The sequence below is a fragment of the Podarcis melisellensis genome (genome assembly GCF_964234715.1).
Source record: "Podarcis melisellensis genome assembly, chromosome: Z".
NCBI lineage: Eukaryota > Metazoa > Chordata > Lepidosauria > Squamata > Lacertidae > Podarcis > Podarcis melisellensis.
In genome coordinates, this window is record NC_138547.1 from 19028501 (window position 1) to 19041441 (window position 12941).

A 12941-nucleotide genomic window follows, 5' to 3' on the forward strand; every position below is an offset into this window, starting at 1 on the left:
CTCTCCCAACCCAGGGATGCAAGGAGTGGGGTCCACCATGTACAGGTAAGCAGAAAGCCCTTGTGCTTTTTTGCCTTGTGCATCAGTGACCAAGAGTTAGGGATGAGCATTGAGGTGGCCACATTCACTGATGATGCCAGTTTGCTCAGGGTGGGAGAAGTTGCAAAAATATCTCTCCAGGCTAGGTGAACAGAGAGATAAGGAGAGATAAGGAGAGCCGTCTAGGCCAGCATCCTGTTCTCACAGTGGCCTAACAGATGTCTGTGGAAAACCAGGGAGAAGAACGTGAGCACAAGAGCCTTCTCCCCTCCTGTGGTTTCCAGCAACTGGAGTTCAGCGTAAAGAGACCAGAGTCACCATGCCTGGCCCAAATCCTGCCTGTATCTCTTCACTCCCATTTCCTCGTGCCAAGATACCATTGTTCCACATATGGACAGACCATGCCTGAAGCACTACCACCAACACTCTAGTTAAATCTGCCTGACTGGAACTCAAGAGAAAGCCCTTCCAATTCATACCTGTTCCCTTTCCAAAGCAAAGCAATGATAATCACACACACCCCAGCACTGATTCCTAAAGTTTCCCCCATGTGTATGACCTGCCTCACACTGTCACAGCCTCTCTCTCCCTATGGATGGGATTCTACCCCCAAGATATAAAGGATGTTGCATTTATGGGGGAATCAACTTCATCAGACCATCTTGAAGAGCCAGTGGACTTTTGCAGCTTGCTTTTCTCTCATGTTATTTCATGCTCTGTTAATTATTTTGGCCACTGTCTCACTCCAAACTTTGAATCATTTTGCAAGGTTGCAGAGCTGCCCAATTTCCTTGCCAAGCATGCCCTTCTGTACTTTGTGGAGAGCTGGGAGGCTGAGACATTTGTCTCTCCCTCTGATGCCAATGACTGTGGGCACCATAGGAGCCCAGAGAAGAAACAGACCTTCTTCCGACACCACCCCTCCTTTTCATCACTCCCACACACAGAGAGAGACAGAGGCAGAAGCTCTTTACCATTAATTTTAATTTTAATTTTAATTTTAGGACACCCAAACTGTTACATACAGGCCCACTGGCCAGGAAACCATCAGAGCACTAAGGAGAACTTGGCATGCGCTGAAGGACCCTGAGAAGCCTTGGAGAAACCCTGAGGTTGTGACCTTCCCAGGGACTGTTTGGCTCAGTCCTACTCCTGTACTTCTATCAGAAGCTGACCACAAATACTGCCCACTGCTTTAAGTCTATTTTACTATAGGATCTGAGGTCCTGAGACTTTCCAGTGATCTCTTCCTACCCTTCTTGTTCCCATCAACCCTCCTGCAGGTGAGAACCTAATCCTTCTCCTTCACTCCCCAACCCTGCCTTAATGGTAACTAGCATTAAGAAGCACACCAACCCACACTTATCCCGAAGCCATCATCTTAAGGCAACTCAACATCCCTTGTATCGGTGAAATCCCATCATCATAACTGCAGCTAGAGCTGCCTTGGACCCCTCCCTAAAGAAAGTATATCACATCATGCCTGGATGAATCACACATATGAAGCCATATTCAAAAGAAAGGTGAGTCCCGACTAAGGAGTAGCTGCCCTCTGGAGGACCCCCAGCCCTGCCCAGTTTCTGGCCTTCCTCCTTCTGCACACACAAGGCACATCCCCTCCAGCCCATTTCCCTTTTGGCTGCAACCCCAAACAAGGAAGCCCCAGGACACCTAGGCAAGTGCTCAGTGAAAACTAACAAGCACAAGGTTGACTGCTGGCAGCAAGTCTTGCTGCTTGGAGCAGGGTGGCTTCCTCATCTTTTGTGCCAAAGCCACATGTTGATAAGGCAGGAAGAGGCCAGCACAGAGTAGAACAGCAGCTCCTTCTGGTGCCAGCCCATACGCTGCTTCTCCAGGTGCTGAAGCCGCCCTGCGATCTTCATCAGCTGCAGCCCGGAGGAAAAAAAGAGCAACAGAGAGGAGGTCAGCCTCGGGTTGCTATGCGAAACAGAGGCCATTGAGGGAAAAGCTTTGCTGGGGAATGACGCAGTAAGAGGGAAAAGCCTCACCAGAGGGAAGGGTAGCAACACTCAAAGCCCATCCACCAGAACAAGAGGGCAAGCACAATCCCATGCAGGGGGACAAGACAAATATGTCACTTTCAGTGCTTCCCCTCCCACCCTCCCCACCCGTCCGCTACCTGCTGATGGACCAGATTGCTGATGGGGGCACCAGGCCGAGAACATGCAATAGCCTTGTTAAAATGCCTGCACTGGCTGCCCACCTACAACTGAACCAGGCTCAAGGTCCTGTGTGCCTGAACCCTTCCATTCTAGCCCATCAGCAGCAGGAGCGTCATTGGTCATTCTCTGAGTTGGTGAGGCTCTTTTGGCAACAGAGAAAAACTCAGCTGTTACTGTCTTTGGCCCAGTCCTGTGGAACACCCTGCCACTTTTAAATGCCTGCTGAAAATGTCTCTGTCAAGCTTATGCAGGCAGTTAAGAAGGCATCTTCCCACAGCATCTGATTTCCGATTCTAAGTCTAATAGAGTGTCATGTATAATTGCTGTAAATGGCCCTGGTATTATTTTTTTAATAAAAAACAAAAACAAATAACAATATTTTCACAAATAACTAAACCATCACCTGCTTCTTCATTGCCAGAGCCTCTGTGGTGCCGAAGTCCTTCGGAGAGCTCTCTGAGGCCACACTTTTCTGCAGGGAACTAAAAGGTGGAAGGAGAAAACAAGAGCTTGAGAGAAAATATGGGGACAGCTGATGAGGTGCAGCTGCATAAGAGGTTTTGAAGGGGTGAGAGAGACATGGTGAGTCCCCAAAGCTAGGCCAGCCCAAGACATTTTGTTCAGGTGAGATGACACCACCCCGTGCCACAGAAGATGCACAATCTGAATTTGGCTTAAACATTGCTGGAGTGACAGGCTCCACCACCACACCTGAGAGCAGCAGGAGAAGCCAAGGAGGTGCAAAGCAGGCCACACAGACAGCACACTTAGCTCTCTCCTCCGACACCACCTCCCTGTTTCCTTGCTGACCACTGCCAGCCGGTGCCAGTTCTCTGACCGATGCAGCAGTGTGGCCACGTGACACCTGCTGGCCACTTCTCTGCCTACTCATGAGAAGAGCCCTGCTGGGTCAAGTCAAAGGGGACCCACCTAGTCCAGCCTCCTCTCAGTGGCCAACCAGATGCCACAATGGGAAACCAGCAAGTAGGAGCCGAGCACAAAAGCCCTCCTGTGGTTTGCAGCAGCTGGCATCTGGAAGCACCACTGCCTCTGACCGTGAAGGCTGAGACATCAGACAGAGATCTCCTCTGGTTAAATGTCTCCATGAGTTTTGAAGCTTTGCTGGTTCTAATGTAGAGGAAGCCTCCCCCTGTAGCATAGGATGGTTCTCTGGATGGATGGATGGATGGATGGATGGATGGATGGATGGATGGATACAGCTCTCCCAGTATGCATTTGGAAAGGGTGATGATGCAAGTCAGTCCAGGCCAACTAGAAGGAGCATCACTGCTGGCATCCAGATTGCCATGGCTGCTGCCTACAACCTGCTTTCTGAGCTCACTGCTTCATTCTGCCTAGGGCACAAAGGCTGTCAAGGCCAGAAGGCAGAACAACCACTCTCTGGTTTCCTCAGGCTTCCTTCCTTCCCCTCCTGTACCTGCACAAGTGTGCCAGTGGCAGACCTTGGGGTCTCAAATCTCAGATGACCTGTGCAACGCCAGAATTTGACGCTCCCTACCGCCTCTCGCCTTCCATCCTATGTTATAGTTGTGGTTTCCCTGTGGCCCCCACCCCCAGGCTCTGCACCCAGTATGACTGAACCAGTTGGTTATATCGTTACTCATCTCCTTGACATCTGATGCGAGGGTGCTCCACAGGGTGGGTGCCACTAATAAGGAGGTCCTATGCATATAAATAATAAAATTATTTATTACTATTTATTTATCTTGCCTAAGCCCCCACCTTCTCTCCGAGGGCCTAAGTTTTTAACGTTCGGTGTTTTTTAGTGTTTTGGTATTTTGCTGGAAGCTGCCCAGAGTGGCTAGGGCAACCCTGTCAGATGGGTGGCATATAAATAATAAAATTATAACACCGATTGTATGGGCCCAGAGATAACCCACAGGTAGCCCGTCAGGTAGGGGGACCTCTTTAAGAAACAAGGGACAAGATCCAGCTATTGTACAAATAGTGCGCAAGAAGCTCCCGAATTTATCACCAAAGCTTTTCTGAACTGCCCAAGTGATTCATCTTCATGATTTCAACTGGGGTTCACTCGTGAGGTGTAGAAGTTGGTGGAGTTTTGGGGTCCTACCTTGGGTCTGAAGGCAAAGTTCTACCCACAAAACTCTTACAATCCCCAGGACAATGGTCTCTTCCTCACCAGTAATGGAGCTGGAGCTGGCCATGCAGATGTGGAACCCAGGAAAGCAGAGCATAGAACATACCACCAGGGCAAGAAAGAGAGGCCCAGCCAGCTGGAAGCACCCATTCCCAACCAGAGGCACCATACAACCCTCCTGCTTCGCACACATCCCAGCCAGCTGCATGCTGCCCTGAGCAAAGCCAGAGAGAATCACCTGCATTGGGCTTGGTCAGGCTTGCAAAACAGCTGGAACATCTGGTGCCCCAGGAACCACAGCACCTGAAGGATATTCTGCAGGGAGTAGATCCTGCCCTCCAAAGGGAACGGAGGAAGCTGGGGGGTGGAGGAGGCAGGGGGCGGTGCACTTGGCTTCTGCCTGCAGGGGCACAGGGAGACAACCAGAGTGGTCACTTCCTCTGGCACCAGAAGGGAACTTCCTGGCCTCCAGAGCAGCCACAACCTGCACCACGGTCAGAAAAGGCTCTGCCAGCACCTGCTTTGCCTTGGCACAGCTACCCCAGAAGATGCCACCACCTCCACTGAACATGCCAGGAGCCCTTGGCATGTCTGGGGAGAGAGGCAGACTCCCACCTGGCAGCCTGCGAGGATGGATGAGCAAGGGAGGGTGGCTGCAAATGCCCCTAAAGCCCAACACCCCACCCCTGCCTGCCCCACAAGGGCAGCAGGACACTCAAGAAGGAACTGGCCAAAGCCACTCCGCAGCTTTCCCTTACCAGTCTTGCCTCTGGTTGAGAGTTCCCAAGCCCCGGTGAGGATTCTTCGCCAGCGCCCTCTCCTTTCTGGCCCTGCTTTGATGTGCCTGGGTGAGGGAGCAAGAGGCAAAGCTCCAGCTGGGGGGGCTAAAAGCAGGACCCCTTTTCTCCAAAAATGGTTGCCCTTAGGCAACGCGGACCACAGGCAGTCACTCCAGGTGCACTTGGAGCCCAGTAGGACAGAGCAGCCTGGCAGGGCACACTATTCCCTAGTGCTGCCACAAAAGGCAACACCGCTGGTCACCATCCCTAAGGAGTGCCTCTTTGGGTGGGGCACCATGTCACACCAGCCGGCACTGCCAAAGGGTCTGTGCGGCAGACACACGATATAAATCCACACACTAGGTTCTACCACCCCTGCTTAAACCACTTTGCAACCCCACCTACCCCCTTGCCCTCCCCTCCTAACCAATCCCCCCTCCTGTCTCCTCACAGCTTTCTCTTAGCTTTACTTCCTTTTAAAGGAGGGGGAAGCGGCTCCACAGAGCACCTTGCTAAATCTCTGCATGAAGTGCCTCCCCCCCCCATTAAAACCTGTTGCAGGTGCCCCCCCTTAAAAGGCTTACCTGGCCCTGCCTGTTGTTCCTCACACTGCAGCTGCATGAAGGGAGATTCTCTCCTCAAAGACCCACCTATGCAGGGGTTGGGAACCCCCACCCCATGGGTCAATCTTGGCCTTACAGGGTTTCAAATATGGCCCAAGTGGACATTCCCCATGAGTCATGCCCACCTGCCTTGCACCTGGCATCATATATAAGGTGAGGTGAGGGGCAGAGAGAGATGCAGCCGTCAAGCAACAACTGAGAGCCTCAAAGTGGGAGAGCTGATGGGCTGAGGAGCCAAAGTCTGCTGGCTGGCAGCACATGGTTCTTTGAAGTCCCAACTATGGGACTTGGAAGCACCTGGTGCTAATGTGATTTGGGTGGTTGACAGGTGGCCCATGAGACTAGATCCTGACAACTCCACCCCATGGCTCCTTGGGGACCTTTCTGCAAAGCCACAAGATCCAATCTCCGTCCCTCCCAAAACTGTGGCTATTCCCTCAACCTGTCCCGAGCACAGTACCAGCCGTTTGCGCCTTGGGGATCCAGGTCCAGAGATGAAGGTGAGGAAGGGGTGCTCTCCGTAAATGGCTGGCTGGATGGCTGGCTCCAGCAGAGGCTCCTCAAGAATCGGGGGCTGGTGCGACAGCTGGCTAAGGAAGTGAGGCTGGACAGCAGCATTCGTTGTCATTTCTACAGAGGAAGGAAGAGATGAGAGAGGGATGGGGAAGGACCGCCATCTGCCCTGCAAGGCAGCTGATGGCAGGCTGTTCACATAGCCCCACAGATGGAATACCACTCTGTACAATCTCCCCGCAGGGACCAAAAAGGGCTTTTATCCAGAGTCTGGTGCTGGTCTCCACCACCTTGCTGCGTACACCTGAGGTTTTCTTGGCAGATGCAGGAATACAGGCAGGCATTTTGATACTGATGGGATTTTGTGGGTTGTGCTATGAAAAGCTTGCCTCTGTAGACAGCACGATTCCCACAATCACCCCCTTGTCTGCTTGGACCCAGGGACATCTTCACCTTCGAGCTTCAGCACTAAGTGCTTTTGCCTTCAGACCTTACCCTACACCAGAGGGGTGGTGTTTTCAGCCCATGGGGCATGTTCCCTTCCAGGAGTGGGTTGGCCAAAGGGTGTGTGACCAAACACACACACACACACACACACACACACACACCACTCTCCATCCAGGCAAGCAAGAAGACTTGTCATCTTAGTTCAAAGGCACCTTCCAACCAGGAGGGATGCAGAGAGGGGCAGGCAGGAGTTGTGGCCTGGGGAGGGGTGTGGCCTGCAGAGACTGTCCCCTAAGGGCATTCAGCCTAAGCTTTGGTGCATTCAGTTCCCGGAGTCTGGGGTTCCCCATCCCTGCTCTATACAATACCCCAGTGCACAGATGCTGCACAGAAGGGTTCTATCTCATCCACCATCTCACTCCCTAGTGTACAGCAGCCACTTCTTCCTACCTGCCACAAGGATCCTGTCAGGGATGTGCATCTGGTAGGATGGGGGGCATTCCTTCAGGGTTGCCCCCTGCAGGTCTCCTGCACTGGGGTCCTCTGCCACCTTCAGCCGGCTGGGGACCTGCATCCTTTTGTTGATGGCTTCAGTGAAGCCCAGGTCGCAGGAAGACTTCTCCAGCTGCATGCTCCAACTGGGCCACATCTGTTCTCTCTTCCTTAGCCCCAGGGGTCAAGGCAGTGGGGGGCAGTTACACTTATGGAGCACGACACCTCCTTCCTGCTAAAAAATTAAAAGGGGAAACCAAGATTAATCCCTTCGGAAGGACTGGGTGTTCCTATGCATTGGGCAGGGAATCTCACTGACCACATACCTCCTGCTCCTGCAGGCAAAAAAAAGCCTATTCAGCGACTACCTTTAAGTGCTCTCACAGAGATGCTCTCCAGGCTTCACATATGCCTTGGGGGGCTGCTCCTCTCCCTAAAATGGATGTTCGACATGGACGTGAATCCACAGATGGCATATTCTGCCCATGGCTATTGTGGCTCTTGCAGAGAAGAGAGAGAGAAAATGGAGGGGGAAGGAAGTTGCATATGCTCCTTCTGTGGTCTGAGTCTCTGCCTCTCCGCAATACAGCTCTGTGGCTGCATACCTCTAAACTTACTAGCTAGCAGCATGCCTTGTTGGATTTGACTGCAATCTTCCACAAGCAATGCACACCCATGACATTGGAGCTGCAGCTCTGAATTTATTGCATTCAGAACCCACCTTTCCTCCAAGGAGCTCAAGGTGACATATGTAGTTCCACTCCTCTGCCCCCTTCCATTTTATGCTCACAACAACCTTGTAAGGTGGGGCACTGGTCCTAATGTCACCCAATGAAGTTCATATAGCCAAGTGAGGATTTGAACTCTGGTCTCTTCCACATCCTAGACCCAACACTCTAACTGTTACATCACCACTGGCCTTTATCTATCAAGCTTCACATGGTTTGGGCCCAGCCTTTGCTCAGATGTCTTGGGCTCCAACTTCCATCAGCCAGCATGGCCAGTGGTCGGAGAGGACAACAGCAGTTGCTGGACACTAGGTTGTTCCTGATCTTTAAGAAAATCAGAAAAGCCCTGTGGCTGCATCAGGCTGAAGGGACCCCCCATTTAGCTCAGCATCCTGTTCTTACAGTGGCCAGTCAGATGCTGCTTATTTCATTATGGCCCCTTCTCTCAAAGGCTGGAGCAGGTGACCAGTGCATCCACCTTCCCCCCCCCCCTTGCTCACCTTGCTCTCTTGGACCCTTTGCTCAGGGTGCTTTGGACGGTCAGGCCTGAGGTTTTAGGGAGGGGGTTTTTTTTTCCTTCCAGGAACTTCACTAGAAGCTTTGTTTATGCACTGCTTTTAATAATGCAAACAACCAGAAGGCTTGACATGTTAAACAGAGTAAGCTTCAGGGTCAGTTGTGCAGACTGGCAGAAATATTCGTCCAAAATACATTTGCTTGGTAAATAAAAATAAAGAAATTTTAAACCCACAGCTTTGTTCTTTTTATGGGTGCACTGAGAAGGAAGGAGCTCTGAGGCTTTTTCCATCAGTGAGGATGAAACGAGAGGCAAAAATTTAGGTCAGAAGCCTCCACCAGCCTCCTAAAAGCTAGCATCTCCTCTGGAGCCCCTGTGGGGCCTCAGCACCACCACCAATAAGCCCTCCACCCAAGGGCTCCTGCAGCACCCACTTCTCCTAACCCAGCCTCAGCGTGAATGATGCTCGTTCATTCAGCCTAAAAACCCCTTCAAGGCTTCTGCTGAGGATATTAGCAGCTCAGGCTGGGCTGCCCTTCTGGGCCCTGCGCTCAACGCTTGAGCAAACTCCCCCTGAATTGTCTACCCTTGTCATATGTAGGGAGCTCAGAAAGAGAAACTCCCCTACAAAAGGGAGCAAGAAATAAGATGAATAATACAGCCCAAGGCTTTTGTACAGTTGCAAAAGGAAGCAAGCAAGTACATAAGGAAAGAGCTCTTCTGGCCCCCTCTGGTGGGCTGATGGGAGATTGCAACAGGTGGGAGATACTGTGTATAAGCAGGGTGGGGGGCAGAGGCAGATTTAGGGGATTCCAACTGGTGCAGTCCCACTGGGTGTGGAGCCCGGGGGGGGGGCGCTGCAACAATGATGTACAATGGAAACTCCAAGGTCCGCCATTTTGGGCGGGGGGGGGAGTAGGCTAGTCAAGTTAATAGTGGATAAAGCTGCCTATGAACAACCCTGAGACCTGCGGGAATAGGACAATATATTAAACAAACAAACAACTCTCTTCAGCATCAGAGGCAGGATGCTGGGGAACTGCAGCAGGAGAGGGCTGCAAATGTCAATCAGGCTTTTCACGGACTGAGTTTTGCCACAATCTAATTGTTTTCCCAGGAAAAGCAGTGGGGCAAACAGAAAACTGCTTGGACCCATGCTTTCTAAGCACTAGACAAGCAGAAGTGTGGATAAACATTAATAATACTACATCCCCCAACAAAGGTCTATTGATGTTTGTTTTTAATTATTTTGCTTTTAGTTTGCTTTCAATTTACCGTACGTTTTTACTACAAACCAGTGTGATACATTTTTGAGACAGTGGCATGTAAATATTCTTTATAAATAAATAAGAATCCAACCACCAGGTTCTTGTGCTGTTTAACAACAGCAATAAGGTTTGAGAGCAATAAAGAGAGTATGAAGATCACCTGGCTCTTCTGGCGAGGGCTACCAACCCACAGGCCTCTGTTATACCTCTATTCATCTCAGTGAATGAATGCAGGTGGGCTTCCTTCCTTCCTGCATCAAAGACACAGCCTCTTCCAAGCCTACTCCCTTGGGTCACCTTACTGGCAGAGAAAAGCTGGTGAACCTGTGGCAAAGGGCTGGCATGGAGGAACAGATCATCTCTCTCTGCCCTCAGGAGTTCACAATACAGCTCTTTGCCAAGGCACAAGGAAGCCTAGGTACCTTTCTAGGTAAGGCAGGCTAGAAAAGCAATTTCTCCAATGTCTGCCAAAAACAAGAGGACATAAGAAGAGCCTGGATATAAGTGGATCAGGCCAAAGAGAGCCCAGCTAGTCCAGCCTCCTGTTCATACAGTGGCCAACCTGATGCTCCAATGGGAAGTCTTCTACAAGCAGGACCCTGAGTGCAACAGCAACACTCTCCCTACCTGTGGCTTCTAGCAACTGGCTTTCAGAAGCATCCCTACCTCTGATCATGGTTCAAGAAGAGGATGTCCTTTTGAGCATCCTGAAACTCCTATGGCTGATGGCCCATGTGGCTTCTCCAGGAGTTGTGTAATCTCTACAGACTAGCCCCCCTGAGCCACACCCAACTACAGGCTGGTGGAGAAAAGCAGCACAGACTGGAGCCCCCAGGGGAGGGGAGAGCAGGGAGGGATTGCTGCTGGCACAAATCTAAGTGGGCCCCACTGGCTGGGACGCAGAGCCCGTATGTTTTGCTTTAGAAAGATGGGATCACAACGTGCTATAACAGAACATTTGTTTCAGTCTCCAAAAACTGCTTCTGAATCTCAGTTTCTGGAAGCCACAGGAGAGAGAAGAGTGCTCTTGTGCTCAAATTCTGCTTGTGAACTTCCCATAATGGGCATCTGGTTGGCCCCTATGAGAACAGGATGATGTCAAACTGATCCAACAGGGTTCTTCTGATGCTCTTATGGAACCTCCAGGTCCGGAAGGAGTCTATATGGATTGCTAAGTTATAGGAGGGACACGGGTGGCGCTGTGGGTTAAACCACAGAGCCTAGGACTTGCTGATCAAAAGGTTGGTGGTTCGAATCCCCGCAACAGGGTGAGCTCCCGTTGCTCAGTCCCTGCTCCTGCCAACCTAGCAGTTCAAAAGCACGTCAAAGTGCAAGTAGATAAATAGGTACCGCTCTGGCGGGAAGGTAAACGGCGTTTCTGTGCGCTGCTCTGGTTCACCAGAAGTGGCTTAGTCATGCTGGCCACATGATCTGGAAGCTGTACGCCGGCTCCCTCGGCCAATAAAGCGAGATGAGCGCTGCAACCCCAGAGTTGGTCACGACTGGACCTAATGGTCAGTGGTCCCTTTACCTTTAAGTTCATAGGGGCCTTTGACTACTGTGAGAATAGGATCCTGGACTAGAGATGGGTCCCTTTTTGCCTTATCCAACAGATGCTCTCCTAATGTTCTTCTGTTGTGTCCTGAGAAAGACCTCTGGACTTGGCTGTTTCCTTGCCAGCAGGGGAAAGAGGCTTTGCCGATGTGCTGAAACAACTTCGCAGCACAAAAAGCCAGGGAAGCTTTTACAAAAAGAGGGGGAGAGAGATGCAGAGATAAATAAACCCACCACCACCACCACCAACCAGAATGAACCTGAGACGTGATGAGGAACACGCAGGAAGACCATCCAGGTGCGCCAGCGTTCTTCGCGCTCGAGGCAACTCAAAGAAACTTCCGTAGATAGGAGCAGTCTACCGGAAGCAGTAGGGAAGGCCCACTGGCCCACTGGCCCACTAGCCCCACCCCCACCCCGGGTTTGAACCAGAGGAGACCTTCGTAAGTTTTGTTCGACAACGCTCGGCCGCTCCAGGGGAGCTCGCAAAGCGAAAGGCTCCTCGCGAGCAACGCCTCGGCAGCGAGCGGCAGCACTCAGCACATGCTCAGAGGCGCCTCCCACCTCGATATTTGCCTCGGCCTTCCGCCAGAGGGCGAGAGCAGATGCCGGAGGGGCTTGGCCTGCTTGCTGCTTCCCTCCCTTCTCTTTTTTCTTTCTTTATCTTTTTTTTCTTTCTTTATCTTTTCCCCCTTTTCTTAACGGGACTTTTTTTGACGCACCTGCTGCTGCTGCTGCTGCTGCTGCCACCGCGGCCAAGCATCCGTCGCCCGTGACGTCGCCCCGCGCCGCGATTGGCTGGGCGCTAACCCGCGCCCCCTGCTCCAGCAGGCTGGCCTGGGCCGGCCGAGCCCGAAATAGCCATGCCCGGGCCGGGTCACTGCAGGCCAAGCGAGCCGCGCGCTCAGAGCCAAGCAACACAACAGGGAGGACGTCTGCAGGCAAGCAGGCAGTCAGTCCACAGGCGAGGCTTCTCTCCCCGCTGCTGGGGGAGCTGCTTCACCTGTTGATTTCTGCCTGCCCAGCCACAATAGGCTCCGCCCTCCACGAGGCAGGGCTGAGCCGAGCCGCCGTGGGATATTGAAACCTGGCAGAGAATTGGCATTCGCGTGCATCTGTTCCCTAATAGCCCTTGTTACTCTAAAAGGAGCCACGGGAGAGCTCCTCCTGCTAGGATCCGCCGCTGCTTCGGGCATTCTAGCTATACTGTACTCAGGCGCAATATTGTCTCTCGAATATTCACTGGCATGGAACGCAAATCAAGCCCTGGGCAGGATATCTGTGTGTGTGTTCCTGGGAAGTTGCCCCGATCCCAGGGCACGGGGTGGGGGCTCTAGCTGCCTCAGCAAAGCGCCTGCTCTACCACTGAGCCGAGGCCCCTTACAATTCGGCTCTTCTCCGTACGTTTGCCTGCGAATGTGAGGAGTCTTGGGAGCCACCCTGGCGCCTCTTCTTCTACACCCACCATCAGTGTTGAGGGTATAACGAACTGTTCCTGCATATGGGCGTAGCCTAAATCAAATAAATACAAATCTGAGGTTCTGCTCCCGCCCGCAACAAAAATCCTGGGTACGCCCATGTTCCGGCAAGGGTGGCGGTGGGGCCGCGAGAGGGGTTTTTTATTCAGCAACACATCTGGATTTGTGGCTAAAGGCGGGAGATACCAAACCTACAGAGTG

General features: G+C 52.1%; 1 protein-coding gene across 5 annotated transcripts; it reads right to left on the minus strand.

Moving 5' to 3' along the window:
- Positions 1-820: 820 nt before the first annotated feature.
- On the minus strand, positions 821-12277 carry LOC309362298 (mitochondrial fission factor-like). 5 transcript variants are annotated; one of them, XM_081897952.1, is made up of 7 exons: positions 11981-12277; positions 7154-7420; positions 6204-6373; positions 5100-5185; positions 4580-4741; positions 2626-2704; positions 822-1925 (listed from the first exon to the last, which is right to left on the minus strand). In XM_081897952.1, exons 2-7 carry the CDS (start codon positions 7350-7352, stop codon positions 1794-1796), a joined length of 828 nt encoding a protein of 275 aa, XP_081754078.1. In that variant the 5' UTR covers positions 7353-7420; positions 11981-12277; the 3' UTR covers positions 822-1793. The 5 variants fall into 5 exon arrangements, with proteins under 5 accessions (XP_081754082.1, XP_081754078.1, XP_081754081.1 ...); XM_081897955.1 differs by lacking the exon at positions 11981-12277 and adding an exon at positions 11827-11847 and having other exon boundaries at positions 7154-7430; XM_081897953.1 differs by lacking the exon at positions 11981-12277 and adding an exon at positions 11523-11575 and having other exon boundaries at positions 7154-7430.
- Positions 12278-12941: the final 664 nt, after the last annotated feature.